This window comes from Nothobranchius furzeri, chromosome 3 (genome assembly GCF_043380555.1).
Source record: "Nothobranchius furzeri strain GRZ-AD chromosome 3, NfurGRZ-RIMD1, whole genome shotgun sequence".
Taxonomy (NCBI): Eukaryota; Metazoa; Chordata; class Actinopteri; order Cyprinodontiformes; family Nothobranchiidae; genus Nothobranchius; species Nothobranchius furzeri.
This window is the reverse complement of record NC_091743.1, coordinates 83054839-83078245: the sequence shown is the minus strand read 5'-3', so window position 1 is coordinate 83078245 and position 23407 is coordinate 83054839. Positions and strand designations below refer to the sequence as shown.

The 23407-nt window shown below is 43.6% G+C and overlaps 2 protein-coding genes and 1 long non-coding RNA gene across 4 annotated transcripts in view; 2 read left to right on the top strand and 1 right to left on the bottom strand.

The window, feature by feature from the left end:
* ptprnb (protein tyrosine phosphatase receptor type Nb) overlaps positions 1 to 16299 on the top strand; it is a 32570-nt gene extending 16271 nt beyond the window's left edge. Inside the window, exons 7-22 of one of the 2 annotated variants that reach the window (XM_015957996.3) lie at positions 7110 to 7247; positions 7352 to 7383; positions 7877 to 8052; positions 10120 to 10199; positions 12059 to 12123; positions 12213 to 12422; positions 12520 to 12807; positions 12888 to 13035; positions 13704 to 13777; positions 13935 to 14012; positions 14109 to 14228; positions 14309 to 14475; positions 15044 to 15097; positions 15340 to 15404; positions 15483 to 15556; positions 15725 to 16299. In XM_015957996.3, coding sequence (XP_015813482.3) covers positions 7110 to 7247; positions 7352 to 7383; positions 7877 to 8052; positions 10120 to 10199; positions 12059 to 12123; positions 12213 to 12422; positions 12520 to 12807; positions 12888 to 13035; positions 13704 to 13777; positions 13935 to 14012; positions 14109 to 14228; positions 14309 to 14475; positions 15044 to 15097; positions 15340 to 15404; positions 15483 to 15556; positions 15725 to 15796 — 1841 coding nt within the window. In that variant the 3' untranslated portion in view covers positions 15797 to 16299. Of the gene's footprint in view, positions 1 to 7109; positions 7248 to 7351; positions 7405 to 7876; positions 8053 to 10119; positions 10200 to 12058; positions 12124 to 12212; positions 12423 to 12519; positions 12808 to 12887; positions 13036 to 13703; positions 13778 to 13934; positions 14013 to 14108; positions 14229 to 14308; positions 14476 to 15043; positions 15098 to 15339; positions 15405 to 15482; positions 15557 to 15724 lie in introns of both variants that reach the window. The other variant, XM_015957995.3, reaches the window with a different exon arrangement.
* Positions 1240 to 20772, bottom strand: LOC139068913 (uncharacterized). Its single transcript, XR_011520162.1, has 3 exons — positions 20574 to 20772; positions 10088 to 10249; positions 1240 to 1858 (listed from the first exon to the last, which is right to left on the bottom strand). It is a non-coding gene; the product is annotated as an uncharacterized lncRNA (long non-coding RNA).
* LOC107384637 (tubulin alpha chain) lies at positions 19833 to 22569 on the top strand. Its single transcript, XM_015957991.3, has 4 exons — positions 19833 to 19973; positions 20772 to 20994; positions 21099 to 21247; positions 21318 to 22569. Exons 1-4 carry the CDS (start codon positions 19971 to 19973, stop codon positions 22290 to 22292), a joined length of 1350 nt encoding a protein of 449 aa, XP_015813477.2. The 5' UTR covers positions 19833 to 19970; the 3' UTR covers positions 22293 to 22569.
* Positions 22570 to 23407: the final 838 nt, after the last annotated feature.

Genomic DNA, 23407 nt, shown 5'->3' with positions numbered 1-23407 from the left:
TCATTTTGTTCCACCATGATGTATCTGCCATCCGATCAACACCATGATGTTGGTGTTGATCGGATGGCAAAAGTGGCGGCTTTTTTTTTTAGACAGTTTAGTCTGACTTCTACTGGTTCAAGCCCAGTTCACTTGTGGGAATATAGCAGAGCCAGGTGGGGCTCACAGGGAGCGCTGTTTACAAAAGTTACTGCTTACGAACATTAGCTTATGAACATTAGCTTACGAACATTAGCTTACGAACATTAGCTTATGAACATTAGCTTATGAACATTAGCTTACGAACATTAGCTTACGAACATTAGCTTACGAACATTAGCTTATGAACATTAGCTTATGAACATTAGCTTACGAACATTAGCTTACGAACATTAGCTGACGAACATTAGCTGACGAACATTAGCTTACGAACATTAGCTGACGAACATTAGCTTACGAACATTAGCTTACATTCTCCCTTCTGCTATTCGCCAATTTTATGAAGTTTCTGACTTTGGCAGAGTTCACCCCGCTGGATTTGTAACATCATGTGATAAATGAAGTCCACCTTACACTGAAACTGGTTTTAAAAGTCTGGATCTCTGCCGGTTTTTTGTCGGTGTCGATGTCATCACAGATGATTGGCTGAATTATGTAAGTTGGTTGAGACACCACGTTCGTGAAAGTTACGTCAGCACATTGACACTGAAGGTTTTGCAGTGGCGCAGTGGTTAGAGCTGTTGCCTTGCAGCAAGAAGGTCCTGGGTTCGCTTCCCAGCCTGGGCTCTTTCTGCATGGAGTTAGCATGTTCTCTCTGTGCATGCGTGGGTTCTCTCCGGGTACTCCGGCTTCCTCCCACAGTCCAAAAACATGACTGTTAGGTTAATTGGTCTGTCTAAATTGTCCTTAGGTCTGTGTGTGTGTGTGTGTGTGTGTGTGTGTGTGTGTGTGTGTATGATTGTTTATCCTGTGTGTCTCTGTGTTGCCCTGCGATGGACTGGCTCTCTGTCCAGGGTGTACCCCGCCTGATTGCCCGTTGACCGCTGGAGATAGGCCCCAGCCCCCCGCGACCCTGCGTGGACAAGCGGGTTCAGAAAGTGGATGGATGGATTTGCAGTGGCAGATTTAGCAATTTGGAGGCCCAAGGCGAACACAGACATGGGGTCCCTTACACTAAATTTTCAACACTCTTATCTTTAACTGGATTTGTGAAACTCTCCCCTCTTCTGACATGATTTATTTTCACTTTTTATTAGTCCTCCTCTTTTTTCTTGTCTTTCTCTCTCAAAGGGAGTGCTTTCTTTTGAGTGCTTTCTTTTTCCGGTTAGTGCTCCTGTGCTTTTGCCTTTCTTTTTTTTCTTCTATTTTCCATTTTGGTCTATGTTTTCCTCCCTTTAAACATTTTCCATTGTCTTTCCTTTCTGCTTCCTTTGATGTTTACATAGAAAAATGACGTCACTTTCAGAAGTGAAGATAAAAGCTTTTTTGAAGCAAGTTGCTTCTTTCTCTTATTGGAGCCACTAGGATAACTCCAGGAGGAAAAGATGAAGGTGTGTCCAAAGATACAGGCCATAGATGGCCCCGAGCCAATCTGGAAGCCCGAGCAGATCCGGGTTCAGCTGCCACCCTCAGACCGAGCGGAGATAGATCTCTCATATCGACGAAGCTCATTGTGCTAAAAAAAATGGGTCCTCTTTTGTTTGCCATTTATCTGCCACCTCTGGGGTCAATCTTTCGTAAACATGGCCTATCATTCCATCTCTATGCTGACGATTGCCAGATTTACTCTCCATTGTGTCAGGAGAAAGGTCACTCTATCCAGTCCTTTGTGTCCTGTATTAACGAGGTGAAGTCTTGGCTAATGGCCAACGTTCTGCATCTGAAAGAGGGAAAGACAGAGCTCATTGTTTTTCACCCCAACAGCAGGAATGTGGGTCGTTATCAGAATCAGAATCAGAAAAGCATTATTTATCCCCGAGGGGCAATTTAAAAAAAATAACAGCAGAGCAGCATGATGTAGGACATACAAACATTGAATAAATAGGCAATAAGGAAGTAATAAAGTAGCAAGAAGATAGATAAAACAGTAAAATATGCACACACAAAAAAAACACAGAGTAAGTGAATAAAGTGGCTAAAGTGTCGTCTGTATAAAAGTTAAATATATGGAGAGCCCAAGGAGAGGGTTTATCGGGGGATGGTCTTATCTGCTGGAGTTAAAGAGCAGAATGGCTTTGGGGACAAAGGTGGCACTTCTCCTCTCAGTCTTACAGGAAATGCAGCGTAGGCGTCGCCCAGAGGGGAGCCATTGAAATGCGGGGTGAAGAATGTGAGAGGGGTTGTGGAGGATTTTGGGTGCCTGTCTCAGGACTTGTTGATAGAAAACCTGAGCAAGAGTTCTGACAGGCAGGCCAACGGTTTTGGAACACACTGATGCAGTGTGCTGCAGTCTGTTCCTGTTCTGGAGGCTAAGGGAGTATGTTGATCTTGGCCCTCTTTCTCCCTTCTCAAAACCAGTCGTTACCAGTTTGGGGGTGAAAATTGATGCTGGACTTAAATTTGATGCTCACATCAACTCAGTGATCCGGTCCAGTTTCTTTCACCTAAGACGCCTTGCAAAAATCAAGCCCATGCTGTCGATAGCCCACCTGGAGCGGGTACTGCATGCATTTGTAATTTCTAGGCTTGATTACTGCAACTCTCTATATGCAGGGTTGTGTCAGTCATCACTGCGTCGCCTACAGGTTGTGCAGAACAGCGCAGCCAGGTTCCTGACTGGGACCAGGAAACAGGACCACATTAGTCCGGTTCTGACCTCCCTGCACTGGCTTCCGGTTTGCTATCGTGCAAAATCCTCGTCTTTGTTTACAATTTCTTCCAGGGTGGTGCTCCCCCCTATCTAGCCACACTCCTGAACAGACATTCCCCATCACGCGCTCTGCTCTCCTCTGACCAAGGCCTGCTCGCTGTCCCTCGTTCTAGGTGTCGTACTCGCAGGGACCGGGCTTTCTCAGTCCTAGCACCGTCATTCTGGAACCAGTTGCCACCCTCAGTTATGCTGTCCCCATCTCTGCCAGTCTTCAAGAGTCGCCTAAAAACACACCTCCTCCGCTTGGCGTTTCCTGAACATGTTTGATTCGGCCCTCTTTTATGTTGAATTTATTTCACAGTTTTCATTGGTTCACTCTATCCATTGTTTTACCCATCTGTCCTGTACCAGAATGTTTCACGTACCTTTTTTGTAATTTGTAATCTGTAATTTGAATTGCGTTTATTTTTGATTTATTCAATAGAATTACTTTCAACTGAACCATGTTCAGCGCTTTGGGCTTCCTGACAGGGTTGCGGAAGGCGCTTTATAAATAAAGCTTTGATTGATTGATTGAAATAATGCAATTTTTACAGTAAAGACAAAAATGTAAAAATGTTAGCTGAAAATCCACAAACACAGTGACCGCTGCTCTCCATGCCCGTCTTGTCTCCATCAAAGCTTTTCGATATGAAGGCAGGTTGGGTTTACAGTCTGTCTGTTAGTGCAACCAACTGTGCAGCAAGCCATTACCTTTTACGGTAAAAGAAAAAACAGTAAAAGGTTACAAACTAGCTTGCTGTGGACTAGCTTAACAGAGTTCTAATGGACGTAAACAGTCTCTTTCATATCCACCGTGGCGAAAGAGGCGTTCCCATGAGTAGCATGATGTTGCTTGCTAAGGGTCAAAGGGCGAATATTCCAGCAGAGTAAACTGCACGAATCCAAGCCACATAAAATAGAAGAACAAGAACAAAGTAACCAGAGTAAGGCTGGGATGTTGTGGATTTGAGGCAAACTGGTGAACACTGAGAAGGTGATTGGCTGCAGCCTTCCATCTCTCCAGGACCTGTACATCTCCAGAACTCGGGGGCGTGCAGGTCGGATAGCAGCTGACCCTTCTCACCCGGGTCACAGACTTTTTGAGCCGCTTCCCTCGGGCAGGAGGTTACGGTCCATCCGGACCAGAACCTCCCGCCATAAGAACAGCTTCTTTCCATCTGCCATTAGACTTGTGAACAGATTATAAACACACAACCATGCTCGTCTTCGGTACTTGACATAACGTTACGTTATCGGCCATATTACCTTTACCTGCCATTTTTTATAGCAAAGTTTTATGCTAGTTATTATATTTTATTCTACTTTATTCTACTCTATTCTATTTTTTAATTATATTATTCATGTCATATGTAGCACGTTAGTACCGAAGCAAGTTCCTAGTTTGTGAATCGTTTGTTCACTAACAGTGGCAATAAACCTTTTCTGATTCTGATTCTGATGGGCTTCGTTTCTGCTGGTGCCCTGAGGCTGTGACACGTGCTGCTGTGTTGTGTCAGATGTTCTTCTGAGAGTGATTCTGTCAGCCCTAGAAAATCATCATATACTAAAAAGTGAGCAGTTTTTTTCTAGAAAATGTTCCTGCGAAAATAAAACTTTCTAGTTATTTGCTAGGAGTGTGATGGCCTTTGTTAGTCCTCACACCAGTTTGTTTTTGCCTGCATCTTTGTGCTTTATGGTTCTATTTGCTCAGGGTTAATGTTGCTTTGGGTTAGGTTTTTGTTTGTGTTGTTTTTGATTTGTACGTATTTTTAGTTTAATTTGCAGTGAGTTGCTCTGTTTATCAGATTTTCAGATTTCAGATTTATTGGCCAAGTAAAATTGCATTTACAAGGAATTTGTCTTCGGTAGATGTTCGCTCTCTAAAACATACAACAACCATAATAAATGAGAATAAAAATACCTAAAAACACATAAGAACATGTATACCCACACACATGTTCATTTACGCACACACCTATATACATATATACATACCCACACACGCACGCACACACACACACACACACACACACACACACATATCCATAAGCATACTGAATAAGTATTAAAAACTATAATAAAAGGGTGGTAAAATAATCTACAGATTCAGGAGAGAAATGGCTGAAGGAAAGAAACTGTTCTTGTGTCTGGTAGTTTTTGTGTACAGTGATCTATAGCGTCTGCCAGATGGGAGGAGATGGAAGAGAGTAGATGCAGGATGTGTGGCATCTTGGACAATATTCACTGCCCTTTTCCTGGTCCTGCTGATGTACAGTTCCTGGACAGAGGGTAGTTGGGCACCAATGATTTTTCCTGCTATTTTAATAATACGCTGTAGTCTGCATTTGTCCATTTTTGTGGCTGACCCAAACCAGACAGTGATGGATGAGCAAAGTATGGATTCGACTGCAGCAGTATAGAAGATGGTCAGCAGCTCTTGTGGTAGGCCATACTTCCTTAGTTGCCGTAAGAAATACATCCTCTGCTGAGCCTTTTTGAGGATGGAGTTGATGTTTGTTTCCCACTTCAGATCCCTGGAAATGATAGTTCCCAAGAACTTGAATGAGTCCACCATTATCACTGGGCTGTTGGATATTGTGAGGGGGGGCAGCATTGTGGGAAGCTTCCTAAAATCCACGACCATCTCCACAGTCTTAAGGGTGTTAAGCTCAAGATTGTGCTGACTACACCAGACTACCAGCCTCTCAACTTCTCGCTGATAAGCAGACTCATCACCATCCTGGATGAGCCCAATGACAGTGGTGTCTTCTGCAAATTTCAGGATTTTTACAGCTGATGTAAAATATAATCCCCCCCCCCCCCTTCCATCTGTTTTATCTCAGGCTCCATTTGACTGTATGTTTGTGTCATTTTCAGTTTTATTTACATTAAAAGCACAGCGGTCTAGTACAATCTCAGGTTCTCTGCGTCACACTGCTAAGTGAGAAAAAGTAAGTAAAACTTTATTTATATAGCACTTTTCACAGATAAAATCACAAAGTGCTTCACAACACACATAAAAAGGCAAAACAGGACAGGAGCACAAGGTCAACTTACATAAAAGCTTGTCTAAATAAAAGTGTCTTCAGCTGCTTTTTAAAAGAATCAACAGAGTCGGCCACACGAAGAAACAAGGGCAGGGTGTTCCAAAGTCTGGGAGCTACAGCTTGAAAGGACGAGTCCCCTCTAGTTTTAAATCTGGTCTTAGGGACCTTCAGTAGGTTTTGACCCGGACCGTAGAGTGCGGCCAGAAGAGTGAGGGATTAAAAGGTCTGATAAAAACAAAAATTTTAAAATCAATTCTAAACTTGACTGGTAGCCAGTGTAAAGAAGATAAAACTGGTGTTACGTGAGCCCTTCTACTGGTTCCTGTTGAAAGCCTTGCTGCAGCGTTCTGGACCAACTGGAGACGATTGACATCTGATTTGTTAAAACAAGTAAAGATAGAACTACAATAATCTAAACGAGAAGAAATAAAAGCATGGATAATCGTCTCCAAGTCCGATTTTGAAGTAAAAGCTCTCAATTTGGAAATGTTTCGCAAATGATAAAAGCAGTTTTTTACTAAATGTTTTGAGTGGCAGCTCAAAGACATGGACTGGTCAAAAAGAACACCAAGGTTTCTGAGACTGGTCTGGACTGAGGAGCTCAGCGAACCGAGATGTTGTTTAATTAAAAGCACTTTCTGTTCAGGAGCAATGATCAGTGTTTCATTCTTGCTTGAGCTCAACTGAGGACAGTTACTGGCTAGCCAGTCCTTAGTACGCTTAATGCAATCAAGTAGATCAGCTAACTTGCTAAAGTGTCCTTGAAAGAGCAGTACAGTTGAATGTCATCTGCATATAAATGGTAGGACACATTAGTAAAGCTTTTAATAATCTCCCCAAGAGGGCAAATATATAAAAGAAACAAAATTGGGCTAAGGATGGAGCCCTGGGGAACACCGTGAAGCAAAGATGTGACTTCAGACCTAATCTTGTTTTCACATAAAGAGAATGTTCTGTTATTTAAATTGGAAGAAAACCACTTCAGAACCATACCAGAAAATCTTAAGGACATCTGTGGATTCCAGACTCGTACACCACCAGAGTGTGAATGAACGTGTGAATGCATAATGGGTCTTTGGGACTCGATATATAAGAACCCAGTTTGTTATTATTATTATTATGGTGACTTATTTTATTTTTTTTTACATTTGTACCTTTTTCTTTGAGACAAATCTATTTATGTTTGAATCATTCACACTTTTCTACCTTTTTACTGTATGCTGTGTTTTCAGAGCGCTCTCTGCAGAGACTCGCTCTGCTGGCCGACCACTACGGCCTGGACATGAAGGACTTGTCTCCGGAGCAGAAGGACGACCTGCCAGCAGCTCTGACGCAGCTGCAGAACTCCTACGCCTCCAAACAGAGCAAAGGTTTGTCCGGCAGAGCTGCAGAAACCTTAGTGCTTTCATGTTTGAGTGTTCTGAATCGAATCACTGTCGCGTTTCATAAATGATTTTGTTTGTTTATTTATCAGATAAGTCTGTGGACAACGCTGCCTGGAAGAAGGTGGGGACGTCTCAAATAACAGTTTAGTGATTCAGATGGAGTTTTGCTGTGTTGAAGCAAAGAGACGCTTCATTGAGTTAAGACCATTGTGTTTAATTTATTTATTATCTAAAAGGACAATCTTGTTATAAAGCCTGAGGTGGCTCCTGTTTGCTTCGGCAAACAACGACTGCATTCTGAGCATTTGATGTATTTCATTTGACAAAAGGACAATGGTAGTTTCAGCAGTTTTCCTCTCCTGATTCCTTTCAAAATTAGTGCACAGGGTGACATGAGACGTAAAGGTAGGCTGTTTGTTTTGCCCTTTCAGGTCCAGAGTGAACTAAAGAGTTTCAGTTTCTTACCAAGATATGTTTGAAATGCATACGTCTTCAAACTCAAATAGATTTTGATCTTCTGCGAACTTTCTAAACATGATTTAAAACTTCTGAAGCTCCACCAACAGCTGAATCTTACTTCATAGACATTTAGCCCCCTTGTCTCCATCCATCAGGGCACAGAGAGTTCAAAGGCCTATAAAACTGGATTTGAGAAGGCTTCACTCACAGCTGCCAAACCAGATGGAGGATCAAAGGAGATGACTCCTCTTGAGACAGCCAATCAGGACAGAGGAGGACAGAAAGAGACGGAACAAGCAAAGGAGTTTGGATACATCGTCACCAATCAGAGGTAAGATGGCTTTAAGTTCCTGTTTCATCAGCCAATCAGTAGAATGTGTGTGTGTGTGTGTGTGTGTGTGTGTGTGTGTGTGTGCGTGGGCGTGTGCGTGTGCATGTGCGTGTGCATGTGTGTGTGTGTTTGAATGATGGGCTGCGATTGCTGGAGGTGATGTCGGACAGGATCGGCCTCTCCTCTGGCTCAATCATCAACATCAGGTAGGTCAGAGGTCAGCAGCAGCATTCCAGACATGACACAATGAACAAAGAAGCTGTGACGGCATATCAGGGTAGTACAACAGTGTCTCCTTTGAATGTGCCATGTTTCATGCAACAAAGTGATGTCGTGATCATGCGCGGAATGTCCACCAGGCCCCGCCGGCACCGGTATTTAAAATGTAAGTGAACACGGGGAGTCCCTTTTGCTTTTGTAAACAGAAGCAACTGAGATGGAAAACTGGAGTGATGCAGAGATCCAGGAGCTTCTGGCCGTTAGAGCCGAAGCACAGATCACCAGACAGCTCATGGGGACTGTGAAGGACAGACACCATTTGGAGTGATGCCCAAAAAAAACTTAAGGGGTGTGGCTTCAATCTGAATAAAATAAAACAAGCTAAAAGGATGTCTGTGACAGCGTGTCAACCGTGCAGACATGTAACGTGATGAAGGAGCTATTCCACCGAAGGTTATCTACCCTCTCTCCTCTGATGTCTCTGACACAGAACCGATCTGCATGAGACTGCCTCAAGGTCATGCATTTGCTTCTAAACTGCTTCCTTTCCAGCTCAAGAGAAGAATGAAGACAAAGGACTCTTTCTATTTTTAACAAAGCTAATCAAACAAAGTGTTAATCAATAATAAGATGTGAACCTATCTATGAAATGACAATGTTATGATTAGTAAGTTTTAATAAGTAATATGACTTTAATCTAGCTGCACTAGACATCCTGATCCACGTAATGTAAACGCATGACACATTTTATCTTTCTCATCCAATCAGAACCTTCCTTTCTGAAGCGTGGCATAGTCTCTGTGGTGTTTATAAACCTGTCAAACTTTGATTCGACCATAAATCAAAACATCCAGATTAATAAAACCAGTCCCACGCCATCTTAGATCAGTTCACCGCATTCTAAGAGAAGTATCGGACCGGCCACCCGGACTTCCTTTTTAAGCAACGAACCAACAAGCTGGAAAAAATCTGTTGCACTTTACCAACCAAGCAACGGTTCCTTTCAGAATAAAAGCTGAACTCACTGACCCTCAGGGTCCATCTGACGCTGTCAACCAACTGTCGCTTTTTACCTGGAAACAATCCAAAGACTAGTCTGTCGTACTGCTGACGCTGTTTCATCGGCTCCGGTACCGAAGGGGGGTCAGAGGACCTGGCAGTCTGGATCTGTACGGAGGTCTCATCCTAAGGGTATGTGTGGAGCGACAAGATGGCGTCTCATGTGTTTATGAAACTCCGATCATAGCTTAAGAGCAAAACATCACAACATCACTCAGACTTGCTTCTCCGGATACGAGAGTTCTGATGACAACATCACTCACACATACACCATTCATCTCACGTCTCATTCACACCAAGATCCACTCATCACTTAGAGTTTAGAGTTAGTCTTGATTAAAATGGTTTAGAAATAAATCTTCAGGAATGTTTTAAAGGTGACTCTCTCTTCTGTTGTCTCTCAGTTAATACGAAGTGTTACATAATCCCTGCAATAAAAAGTTCCAGTCTTCTGGTTAAAAGTACCCAAAGATCCATAAAATTTATTTCATATTTTCTATGGAATTTCTATCTCATGTCTTATGGTTCATTAAATAGATGTAAATCAAATCCTTACAGACACCACCCTCGCCTTTGTGTATTCTTTCGTGAAAACCCCATGTTTGCACCACAGGCTGACCACTTATGAGTAACCAATGGCTCCTTTTTGTGGCAAAGTTGCGCCATTGTTTCATGAAAAGGTTTGCGTGAGACAGGTTAGGTGGTGAAGAAGAGGAGTATCATTAGGTTTCGACCATACAGTTTATCTGAGACTCACCACTTGTCTCTGATCTCTTCCCTCCTCTGCAGTGTCGTCGGACCATCTGTCACATTCCGGATCCGACCAAACACCAAGAACCTGACGGCTGCAGACGCAGCTGGCAAAGCAGGTAACTGCTGCACTTTGGTTCTGTTGGATTTAGTCTTGAGGAGCTCAGATCTGATGACAAAAAGGAAAGAGGAAAGTTTTTATATAATGTAAAGGACCTGGGGCCTCATTTATCAAGCTTGCTTACGCACAAACGGGGTCGGAAAACTGCGTAAGCAACTTTCCACGCAAACTTTGGGATTTATGAAAGAAAACTTAGCAGAAAAATGTGTGCAGCTTTAAGTTGACTAAGGACCTGGCTTACACACATGTTGGACATGGAGAGCACCTGCAGTGCTGCTGCTGAGAAGGATAAAATTATGAAATCCTGCAGCATTCAGTATGTTTACATGCAGCCAATATCCCGGTTATGATTGGGTTAAGGTCGGTATTCGGGTTTCTGAGTTGATCAGAATAACCCGTTTACAAGCATAAATAGAAAGAGTTACCCCTAACTTGCATAACCCGATTTAAATGCGGACGTTGGGGTAGCGTCCAAACGCAATATGCCTCATTTCTGGTTCTTCTTGTTCTGGTATCCGTGAAAACAACAACATGTTTCCCAGTTCGGAAGAGATAGCGCGCGTTGTTTGTGCTTTAGTTTCTTTGTCACTCCAAAAGTGTGGTGCTGTGCCGCTATTCGCCATGTTTTCCCAACTTGTTGTTTACTTCCGGTGTTCTGGCGCATACAAGACGTCTCGCTACTCAAAAGACCAAGATTCCTTGCGAACAGAGCATGCGCAGAACACACGCTTTGATGGGGATATCCTGGTATGCGTTTACACGACCAAACATTCGGGTTAGAAAAGGGTTACCCCAGGTGTAGTAACCGGGTTTTTAAAAACCCGGTTATGAGCATATCCGGGCTTCTGGCGGTGTTTACATGGACCTGCGGAACCGGGTTATTGTGAATATTCGGGTTTTAAAAGGGTTACTGGCTGCATGTAAACACACTCATTGTCACTTGTACTGCTTCGTTTTCACACAGAACAAGACCCCCCACACGCACGCACATGCACGCGTACACTCACATGAGCGCACACTCACACACACAGCCTGAAGCGCAGAATACAGAATGCAGAATATCAGCAGGGGGACAATTGAGACAGAATGTCATGTGTCTGTGATGGTGTGTGTCTTGTCACTGTGACCCGATTGGTCATGCGCCCTGGCTCCTTGTACAAGGGAGATCTCCGTTTGGCTGACTGGTTAGCACGTGTGACCTTCACCTGGGAGTCTGGGGATTGAATCCTGATTGGATCATATTTTTATATCTGCCACAGATCTCTCTGAAGAACTCAGCATTGACGGCTTCGGCAACGCTGTGCCACTCCGTGGATTTTCTCTTATTTCTTTTGCAAAAGCACTTCCTTTCATTTCTCCACCTCACCCACAAGTACCTCAATTTCTGCTTGTGAAATAGCGCTTCCTTGATCTACGGTCGTGATCGAAGTGCTGCAACAAGCCGGCTTATGTATATGCATGAGATCCACAAGGCACTTTGTATTGACCATTTATGGCAGTAAGTGGGCGTGGTGAAGGCGGGATGTGACTAAAATGCAGCTGAGAACCTTTCTAGATAGTTCCTGATTTATGAAGCGGAGATTGCGTGCAGCTGTGTGTACTCCATGTTTGATAGATCACAAACCTGCTTGGCGTAAGTACATTTTTTTTACTGTGCTTAAGTACGGTTTCAGTAAGGATTCTACGCAATGTTTGATAAATGAGACCCCTGCACTTGTGTAGCACCTTTCTGAGACAGACTTGAAAGCACTTTGCACTTCAGCCATTCACCCATTTACACACAGATGGTGATGAGCTTTAGTGTAACCACAGCTGGGAAACATCTAAGCATGTTCCTGGTGTGTTTGACGTTTGCAGTAGCAGAGAAGAACTTCCTGGAGTCTGAGACGGGTCTAAAGGTTCTGCAGAGTGGAGCCGAGCAGGTGATGGAGACTTAAAAACCTAAAACAGCTCAACTTTGTCCCTGATGCTGATGGATCTGGTCCTTGTCTTTTTTGCTCATGTCTCGCAGGTTAGTGAGGTCAAGTCGTTGCCCCTGGCGACCAGAGTGCAGCCCGGCTCCCGTTGGGTGTTCGCCACGCTGGTGGCGATGGCCTGCATTGGTGGCATCCTGGTGGCGGCCATGACCATTGCCTGCCTGCGTCACCACGCCCACCGGCTGGCGGCGAAGAAACTGGGCCTGGGACCAGAGGGAGGTGGCTTCAGCCACCAGGAGTACCAGGTGAGGATTCCAGATGTGCTTCTTGCAATCATAGTTAAGAACCTTTCTTCCTTACTTTTGTAAACCTAAACTTGACTGGTGCCAAACGGTTCACCAGGACCTGTGTCGCCAGCACATGGCTTCTAAAGGTGCCTTTGGGCGAATGGAGGCCGCTGCTCTCGGTGCCGTGGGAGGAGCCAGTGGAGGAGGCGGTGGAAGTGGAGGCGTCGGAGTGGGGTCAGCAGGAGCAGCGGGAGGTGGTGGGGCTGACTCTAGGGTGAGCAGCGTGTCATCCCAGTTCAGTGACGGAGCCCAGCCCAGTCCTAGCTCCCACAGCAGCACTCCATCCTGGTGCGAGGAACCAGCCCAGGCCAACATGGACATCTCCACAGGTCACATGATCCTGGTCAGTACCTGGAGCTCTTAGAAACCTGAATAAAAGCAGCTTTTATTCTAAAATCACCTCCTTTTTTTCTCCTGATTGAGGCGTACATGGAGGACCACCTGAGGAACAAGGACCGTCTGATGAAGGAATGGGAGGGTCTGTGCTCCTACCAGGCTGAGCCCAGTTCTGTGTCTACGGCTCAGAGTGACTCCAACGGCAAGAAGAACCGCTGCAGCCACTCTGTTCCCTGTGAGCCTCATTTCTGTGTTAGCATCACTTTAACCTCAGAGAAGTTGTTAAAGAGAAGGGTCATCGTTTTTTACCTGTTCTTGTTGAACATGATAGTAAAAATAGTTTACCGCACCTATTTCCTGTTCTGGCCGCCAATAGGTAATAGACAGGGAAACGCTCGGGTCTACCTCACACTGTCACTTAACATTCATGGACTGACCCATCTTGACTCGTGTCGGGGTTGTTGGTTTAACGTCCAGGCAGCAGCAGAGATCGTCTCGACTAGCAGATGCTAACCATTAGCATTAGAAACTCCACCACACAGCAGAACTCATATGAGTTTGTGTTATTTGTGGAGATAAAACATCAAGGTTGCAAAGAAAATGGATTAAGTGGAAGAGTTGCATTGCCAGTCAGAGGAGGGATGTAGGAATATCACGAATAGTAACGAGCAACAACTCCAAATTCTACTTCCTGAAACAGGAGCATCAGAGCTTGTTTTCCACAGGTCGACCCACGAGGCATTCGTTTATGCTAGAGACCACGGCAGATTAACTGAAATAAGGAGTGAGTGAGAGCTGGCCGGTGTAACCGTTAGGGACACGAGGAAACACACAGGTCAGAATAATGTGGGGATAACTCCAAAACACCCATGGAAACTGGTCTTTGATGTTTTGTTCCTGCAGACGACCACTCCAGGGTGAAGCTGAAAGCAGAGATTAACCCATCACGCTCCGACTACATCAACGCCAGCACCATTGTGAGTCTCTTTGTTGCCATAGAAACAGGTTTAGTTCAGAGCCGATGAGTGAGAAAGAAAAGAGTTCAGTGTCGTGAATCTGATGGCCCCAGGAAGAAAACAGGATCTTTCTGGTTGTGTTTACAAAAATAAAGCATCTTCTCGGTCCATCCTGCAGATTGAGCACGATCCCCGGATGCCAGCCTACATTGCCACTCAGGGGCCCCTGTCCCACACCATCTCTGACTTCTGGCAGGTCAGTCAGTCGCAGCCCCAGCGGATGCAAGTGTGTGTTCATCCCAGCCCAGGAGGACACGTCAGTGTCATCAGTTTTTCTGCTCGTGTTGTGTAGATGGTGTGGGAGAACGGCTGCACCGTGATCGTGATGATGACCGCTCTGGTGGAAGATGGGGAGAAACAGTGTGACCGCTACTGGCCTGATGAAGGCTCATCCCTCTATCACATCTATGAGGTGTGTGTGTGTGTGTGTGTGTGTGTGTGTGTGTGTGTGTGTGTGTATAGATATGATGGTTGTTATTTTTTCTTTCTTAGGTGAACCTGGTGTCAGAGCACATCTGGTGTAACGACTTCCTGGTTCGCAGTTTCTACCTGAAGAACGTGCAGACGCAGGAGACACGCACGCTCACGCAGTTCCACTTCCTGAGCTGGCCTGCGCAGGGCATCCCAACCTCCGCGCGCCCCCTGCTGGACTTCCGCAGGTACTACATGCTGCAAAGGAAGCACCCTGATATAAGCCTGCTTCAGGAGGGTTTCTTAGATGATCACAACCAATATAACTGATGATGATTCGTTTGATTTAGAACAAAAATATAACAAGTTTGATTTAAGAGCATATTTTTTATTTATGTTTTTATATAAAAAGATGAGAACAAAAAAGTGAGTCGTTTCACAGTACTTGGAATTCCCTGTGGTAAAATTGTGCACAAGCACAAAATCAGTCATATGGCGGAGACAAAAAGAATTTTGATACTGCCCTAATTTTTCCCTTTTTTTTCTTGCGCCCCCATGAAAAAATACTGTGTTATAGCCTATAACACACCTTGATTCAAAACTTACAATTTCTGTCATTTTTAGTTCAAGATGTAAATAAATAAATGTCATTTATTTTAGTTTAGTTTTCAGCGTATACATTTTGCTATATGAGTCTGTTTCATTTTTAGACTAAATACTAAATAAATATACCCACATGTAGTACTATTTTTCTTTCACTGTGATCTGTAAGTGTTTATTTTCAGGACTCTTATTTTGTTGGTTTCTGCCTCACAGGAAGGTGAATAAATGCTACCGAGGACGATCCTGCCCCATCATCGTACACTGCAGGTGAAACCTGGCAGACCTTCTTCTGCTTCATCTAATGAGCTTCTGTTTATGACTGGGTGACTGAAGGTCACCTCGGGTCAGAGTTTGATGACGGAACTATTTTTGAGTGTTTCTCCTTCAGATGACTTAATGTCAGCATTGTTGGTTTTACAGCGTTTCTACACTAAACATTGTGTTTGAGTGTTTTTATCTCAGTGATGTTTCCAGCATCAGGTCACGCTTTGGTTCTTGTGTTTCCTTAGCGACGGTACCGGCAGGACTGGGACCTACATTCTGATTGATATGGTTCTGAATCGAATGGCTAAAGGTAAAACATTTGTGCTTTTTGAATTGTTCAGATGAATATTCAGTCATTTTTTTGTGATCCGAGTCCGTTTACCTGCAGGCGTGAAAGAGATCGACATCGCTGCGACGCTGGAGCACATCAGAGACCAGAGGCCCGGGATGGTGCGCACCAAGGTGGGTTTGGACCAGACTCACTAGTCCGATGGTTTAGTACACATAACCAAGCCTGGGTTGGAACTTTGTTAAATAAATTATATTTGACTGGAGCGGGCTAGAAATTCTTTCCCAAGTTTTAATAAAAAATAAAAGCACCCACACTGGTCTCTTCCCTTCTCGTTTCAGGACCAGTTTGAGTTTGCTCTGACAGCGGTCGCTGAAGAGGTGAACGCCATCCTCAAAGCTCTGCCCCAGTGAGACCAGAAGAACCAGACTAGCCTTCAGTTAGATGGACTGAACTCCTCCCCTATGACTCAGGCGCTCAGAACCTTTCCTCACACGGCACTTCTAAACCAACGTTAGGGTTAGACTGCTTCAGGATGTTTCTCCAAACTGCATGTGAATGCACCATGAACTCTGTGATTTTATTTCTGCAGCCATGCTCTGACCCTCATGTGACTGCAGTCTGTAGAAAATGTGCTTTTTGTTTGGACTCTCCCAGAAAAATTAACTAAACATTTGAATATTAAAGCCACAGAATGTCACACCAACCCATTTGGTACCTGCATCCCAGCTAAATTCTCTGTTTTCATGTTTAAAACCTGCAGAAGAAGCCGTCCCCTCCCGTGTGCCACTCTTACCTCTTTCAGTCTATGGGTATGTTGTTGTTTACCTCAAGCAAGATGGAAAATAAAACAAAAAAATAACTATTTTGTATGTGTGAGACCTTCAAATAAATCTGTGTTTAAGTGTTGCAACAGCTCTGACTTCTGTGGCTTCCTGATGTGGTTTAACCTACACGTACAGCTGAAAATCATAAAGGATGATTAGGTTAGTCACATTTTCAGGAGCTAGACTGCAGTTCTACAATTTCTGAGTTCACCAGGATTCACTTCATTTAGATTTGATCAGCCAAACATGAAATCGAAGCGTGAAAAACTTCCAAAAACGCTCAAGAACGTCCTCCACTTATGTCCAGTAGAGGGCGACAAAATCATTCCTCTCGATGGTGCTCACAAGTCACTCATCTTGAACTAATAATACTTTTATATCCGTCATGTTTGATTTGAAATTACAAACCTATGTTAGTACATTTTTATAAATAAATATATTTTTATATTTAATATTTATATATTGTTTATTGATTTGATCAGTTATATATTTTATGTGTTACTAATAACTGACATGTTTGAATAAAAATGACAAACCTACATTGGTAAAATTGTATAAATAATTTACATAATAAATTTTATAAATAAATATATATAATTTATATTAACTTTTAATTACTTTATTTTATTTATTAAGAGAAAAATCTACAGCATGTGCTGTTGAGTTGCATCTTGTTTACTTGTTGTTTGGGGCAGCAGTAGCTCAGGTGGTAGAGCGGGTTGCCTCATGATCGGAGGGTCATGGGTTCGATTCCAGCTCCCGCTAGGGGTATCCTGCTGTTGTGTCCTTGGGCAAGACACTTCACCCAACTTGCCTGTGTTAGTGGTGGTCAGAAGGGCTGAAGGTGCCAAATGGCAGCCTCGCCTCTGTCAGACCTCCCCAGGGCGGCTGAGGCTACAAGTAGCTTACCATCACCAGCAGTGTGTGAATGTGAGAGTGTGTGAAGGTGTCTAGAAAAGTGCTATATAAGTTCAATGCATTATTATTATTAAATCCAGACACCATCTTCATTTCACATAAATATCTTTTCTTTTGTTATTGCGTTTTAACCGCTTTGTTTGCTTCAACATTACAGTTTTTCTCAATTGCTAAAACACTAAAATCCATTGACTGAAGAAAGTTCTCAGTTGCTTGAACTCATTAAGCTAACTGTTGAGCCTGTTGTCAAAACTTTAAACCATTTCACACGGTTCAGCAAAACTCTAAACGCATTCTCGATCTTAAAACACATTCTGCACTCTAATGTACATCATGTCACCCATAACGGTAAACACAAGTGGCACATTTACCCAGAACAAGAGCACAAATGTCATTGATTGAACACAATCAGTCAAAATAGATTTCACTTGTTTCAAATGATGTGGCAACCAATATAAGCAAGTTCAGAGAGCAATCAGGTGGTTGAAGGTGGGAATGAGAAAGTGTGACAATGGATCGAATAATTCATGAGAGAGGACGAGGATGCGAGGTGGGGGATGAGGAGAATGGCAAGAAAGAGAAAGAGGAGGAAGAGGAAGAGCAAGACAAAGAAATATCCAAAGAAATTTGAGCAACAACCATTGACCATGTTGTTGTCCATGGGCTGACAATGAGGGAAGCAGGACTTGGAGTGCAACCCAATTTGAGCCTCAGGAGCAAAAATATGTGATGTCGATGAAATGCTGTGGCCTGACCCAGCCCACAGACAAGAAGAGGCCCATTGATAACATGTTTAGTCCTTTGTTGTTTTTCATTTCATGTATTTTTTCCCCGTCGTTGTACACTGTAGCACAATGGACAATAAACAAATTGCATGGCCCTGAACATTGGGCTTTCTATTTTTTGGTGTATTGTTTACTGACTGCTTGATGGTGTATGTAATTTTGAGTAATGTGTTAATTTTTAAGTTAGTTTTGAAATCCTTAGATGATACCCTCCACCCTTGGCTATCCTCGGCATAAAATAAGTGTACAATTTGGATAGTTGACTGCCCGCAATCCATTTAATGACAGTAGTAGCTGTAGAAACAATTGTAATAAGGTTACAATATTAATCGTTTCCTTTTTCTATGTAGTTTAAGTTCCAGAACATCGCACTTGATTGGCTGCTGCGACTTACAGTTTTTCTCAATTGTTTACACACATTTTCTGGTACTTGAGACACAATTACCACAAATTGTAACCAAGTAACCAACCCCCTTAACCTAAACCACAAGCACAATTCCTGCTTTGAACTCAAATAGCAAATCTAAAACACACTTTTTTTCAAAACACTGCACACAATTCTCTGCTGTTGGCACAGTGTTCATTCAGAAAGTGTTTTCACAAGGAACACACTGGTATTCAAATATGCACACTGACTCATCACAAGGGCAAACACCTGTCACACAGTTTTACAATCAGCAATCAGAGCTTTAGCATAAACGGGCAACAGGTGAGCTCTTCTGTGTTGGAGCAGTGGATGTCAACAATGGAAACAGAGGCAGAGCCAGAGGAGTGAGAGTAAGGGAACATCACAATGCGTGCAGTGCTTAGCTACCATGGCATCATCCATCACCATGCTACCCTTGGCCCCTACAACTCCACTCATCTGATCACATCCCTGGACACCCAACACAACACACTCATCTCCACCAGATCAGGTAGATGGCCCAGAACAGCCCAGGTATGTTGTCATTTGGGACAACGTAAGTTTCCACAGGGCTGCGCTGCTGTGGTTCGTAACTGGTTCACTGGCCACCCATCCATGTCTCAATCCCATTGAGGATTTTTTTTCTGCCTGGAGATGGAAGGTGTATGACCGACAGCCACAAACCCGTATACCTCTTCTCCAAGCTATGGAGGATGCATGTGGAGATATAGCAGCTGATTATTTTCATGGCTGGAATCGCCATGCTAGGTGTGTTTCCCCCGCTGCTTGGCCAGGAACAACATTGCTTGTGATGTGGATGAGGCGCTGTGGCCAGACCGCAACAGAAGAGAGGATGCAGCATAGTTTTCTTTTTTACTGTAACTGTATACAGTAAATTCTTCTGTTGCATGTAGTTTATGTGTGCAACTTTGTGTTGGTTGGGAATGGGATAAACATTGTGTGCAATGTTTTGTGGGAAAAATAAAGTAATTTTAACCATGTATTTGTGTGTTCAGAGTGTAAAAACAATATTCTGAAATAACAACACATGCATGTATTTACTGTCTGTAGTAAGTGTAACACTGAACCAAAAAGGCTTTAGTCATTATGATGAATGGAGAAGACGTGTTTTCCATTCATCATAGTGTTTTACATTGAGCACATACGTGTTCTGCTGGTTCTTATAAATGTCTATTCATATGATGGTTTGTGTGTGTCATTTGACAACAAAATCACATTTTGAGGAGAAATAACATTGTTTTGAATGTGAAGTTTAATTTTGCAGGTTAAGTGAGGGTTTTGCCCATTGTGTGTGTTTTTTTGGATTTGTGTGTAGAGTTCTGAGAATAAGAGGCATGCTTTCAGGAAATGTGTGTAAACAATTGAGAAAAACTGTAACAGCCTCGCTGTTTTTTGACTCTGATATTGTGAAGACAAGTTTTGCAAATAAAGTTTTTCACGTTTGAAAAAAAAAAACGTTGTGTTTTTAAACTACGGCTTACCATTGGCTCCCGCCGAAACTGAAGCCTAACGTTTACAAGTCCCGCCTTCTTACAAGGCTATAAAAAGAACGAGCTGCTTGCCGCCGCCACACAGCGCCTCCCAACCACGATTCTTTGACGTCGTTTAAGGGGAACGATAACTGCTGAAAATGGTGAGTAAAAAGCGGAAACATGCCTCAAGAAGTTGCGCTTGAAATATTTTAAAGAGGAGCAGGCGGGATGAACGAAACTTCTGTACCCTACGGTTTTTTTATTAAAGGTAATCGGTCATTCGTAGCTAAACTGACGCAGTTACAAAATAAGTTTTGCCGCTCATAAATATCCGTTTTTTTCACCGCTTCATTGAGTTTTAGTATTATTCTTGATGGCTTAATTATTTTTTTGGGGGGAGTTATGTTTGCAGTTGAGCCGAACCGAAACATTATGCGGTAATTTTCCATTTTTAGCTCTAATGTTAACCAGGCCCGGCCGTTGGGGGCAGGGCGGTATCTTCCGCTCGCCTTTGCCGAGCGTGTCTTTCTAAACTTTCCCTCCTGAGTCGCTCCCATTTCCGCTAAACTCATCGGAAAGTAACCCTCCATGTTGAGTTAATCATATATATTTTATATTATAGAGCTTTAACTCGGGCAGAAACTGCGCCTCGTGGTGTTATGAAAGGACATCGCGACATCCGACCTTCAAGTAACTCGATCTTTAATCACATTTCGAGTAAAAAAAACTCTTAAACTGTTTAGCTCATTAGCATTTCTTACCTGGAGTAGTAGATGAGCTTAAAGGCCTGTTTACGGGCAGACATTTTGAAGTGTTTAAGGAAGGGCTGCGTTCCATTATTTAAGCGTCACGTGTAGTTTACTTGGTACATTATTAGTGAAAAGCACATTTCTACGTCGAAGATGATTTAAATGTGGTGAAGTAGACCCATAATCATTCGCGTGCTTCCTGTTCCACAGCGCGAGTGCATCTCTATCCATGTCGGTCAGGCCGGAGTCCAGATGGGCAACGCATGCTGGGAACTCTACTGCCTGGAGCACGGTATACAGCCCGATGGGCAAATGCCCAGCGACAAGAGCGTTGGAGGGGGAGATGACTCCTTTAACACCTTCTTTAGTGAGACCGGTTCAGGGAAACATGTTCCCAGAGCTATCTTTGTGGACCTGGAGCCAACTGTCATTGGTAAGATCACTGATTTAATGCTCACGTGGTCACATTCTACACTAAAGAACACAATGTTCAATCGTTGAAAATGAAATCCCTTATCTGATTTTTCTGTTTCTTAGATGAGGTTCGTACAGGAACCTATCGGCAGCTCTTCCACCCAGAGCAGCTCATCACTGGAAAGGAAGATGCTGCAAACAACTACGCCCGTGGTCACTACACAATCGGGAAGGAGATCATTGACTTGGTTTTGGACCGTACCCGCAAGCTGGTAGGTTTAATTTATTGAATTTCATGATTCTTTGTGGTTCTAAATTAACATGAGAAACTGTCCTGTTAAGGCTGACCAGTGCACAGGTCTCCAGGGTTTCCTCATCTTCCACTCCTTCGGAGGGGGAACTGGTTCTGGCTTCACCTCCCTGCTGATGGAGCGTCTGTCTGTTGACTACGGCAAGAAGTCCAAGCTGGAGTTTGCAGTTTATCCAGCTCCTCAGGTGTCCACGGCTGTGGTGGAACCTTACAACTCCATCCTCACCACCCACACCACCCTGGAGCACTCAGACTGTGCCTTCATGGTGGACAATGAGGCCATCTATGACATCTGCCGCAGGAACCTGGACATCGAGCGTCCTACCTACACCAACTTGAACAGGCTGATTGGACAAATCGTGTCCTCCATCACTGCCTCCCTGCGCTTTGATGGGGCCTTGAACGTGGACCTGACAGAGTTCCAGACCAACCTGGTGCCCTACCCTCGTATCCACTTCCCTCTGGCTACCTATGCCCCTGTCATCTCAGCAGAGAAGGCTTATCACGAGCAACTGTCAGTGGCTGACATCACCAGTGCCTGCTTTGAGCCAGCCAATCAGATGGTGAAATGCGACCCACGTCATGGTAAATACATGGCCTGCTGCCTCTTGTACAGAGGAGATGTTGTCCCCAAGGATGTCAATTCGGCCATCGCCACAATCAAGACAAAACGAAGCATCCAGTTTGTGGATTGGTGTCCCACTGGCTTCAAGGTGGGCATCAACTACCAGCCCCCTACTGTGGTTCCTGGAGGAGACCTGGCAAAGGTGCAGAGAGCTGTGTGCATGCTTAGCAACACAACTGCCATTGCTGAGGCCTGGGCTCGACTGGACCACAAGTTCGATTTGATGTATGCCAAGAGGGCCTTCGTCCACTGGTACGTGGGAGAGGGGATGGAGGAAGGGGAGTTCTCTGAGGCCAGGGAGGATATGGCTGCCCTGGAGAAGGACTACGAGGAAGTGGGCACTGACAGCGTTGGGGAGGAAGATGAGGGAGAGGAGTACTAAAGTCTTAAAGTTGTTTCTGCTCTGTGTGTTTGTGAGTTTCTGTTCTGTTGAAACATGTTATCGAGCTCAAATCTTGTTTGTATGTTTGTGGATTTAATTTTTTCCCACAAGTTTAAAAGTTCAGAAAACTGAAGTGGGTCTGTCAAACTGGTTTAATGCAGGTTACAGAGAAGATGGTGTGAAGACTAGCCTGTTAACTGGTAACATGAAACTTTTGGTTGTAACTGTTCTGAAAACCCTGAACATTTGAATAAATTCCTGATAAAGTTTGACTAAACTGTCCTACAAAGCTTTGTTCTGACTGGCTTAAATTGAGATCTAACTTCAAAAGATTCTCTCAGAAATTAAGTGGGTCAGGTGTGCACATTGGGTTTTCAGATATTGCAGTGGGATGCTAAAGCTGTTAATCCTCCCAGAAACCTTCACTCAAAATGGTTTCTGTCTATCATGGGTTGTTTAACAGCTGCTGCAGCTATTACATGAAAAGAACATTTCTGTCTGAAAGTAAAAATTGCAGACATGAGCGACCTGTAAAGTCTTGGATGTTCAGTCAGATCTGCAGTTCTAACCTAGAGCATAATTCTTCCTGATGCTACATTGGGAACACTCACCAGGTTAGCTTTTGTGCTCTGGTGGTTAAACGCTGGAACGTCCGTAATTAAATGGTGCTGGAAGTGTGGTGCATAGCCAATTAAAATCCTTTTTCAACTACGATTAAACGGCTTCCGTGTTTATGGTTAAAGAAAAACAAAACATTTAAAGCTAGCTTTGAATTTCATCGAAATGACAAGCCAATATCTTTAAAATGGCAGACACCTGGATGAAACGAAGTCTTAAGATTTTATTTTGTAAACCAATAGTGGTGATTCCAACATTAATCTGTCAAAACACTAACCTATAGTTAACAGAACCATTATTGCTGATTGTTGCCCTAAAAGACCCGTTTCTCGGTAATGAAACTTAAGACATTTATTTTGAATTTAATCTGGATAAAAAATGCTCAGTGGTGTTAACTGCTGTAGTTCTAGCATTTGGTCACCAGAGGGCACAAAGTGACAACTTTGTTGAACCAGCAGCATCTTGGCTTCTGAAAACTGAGAAAACGCAGCCTGCTT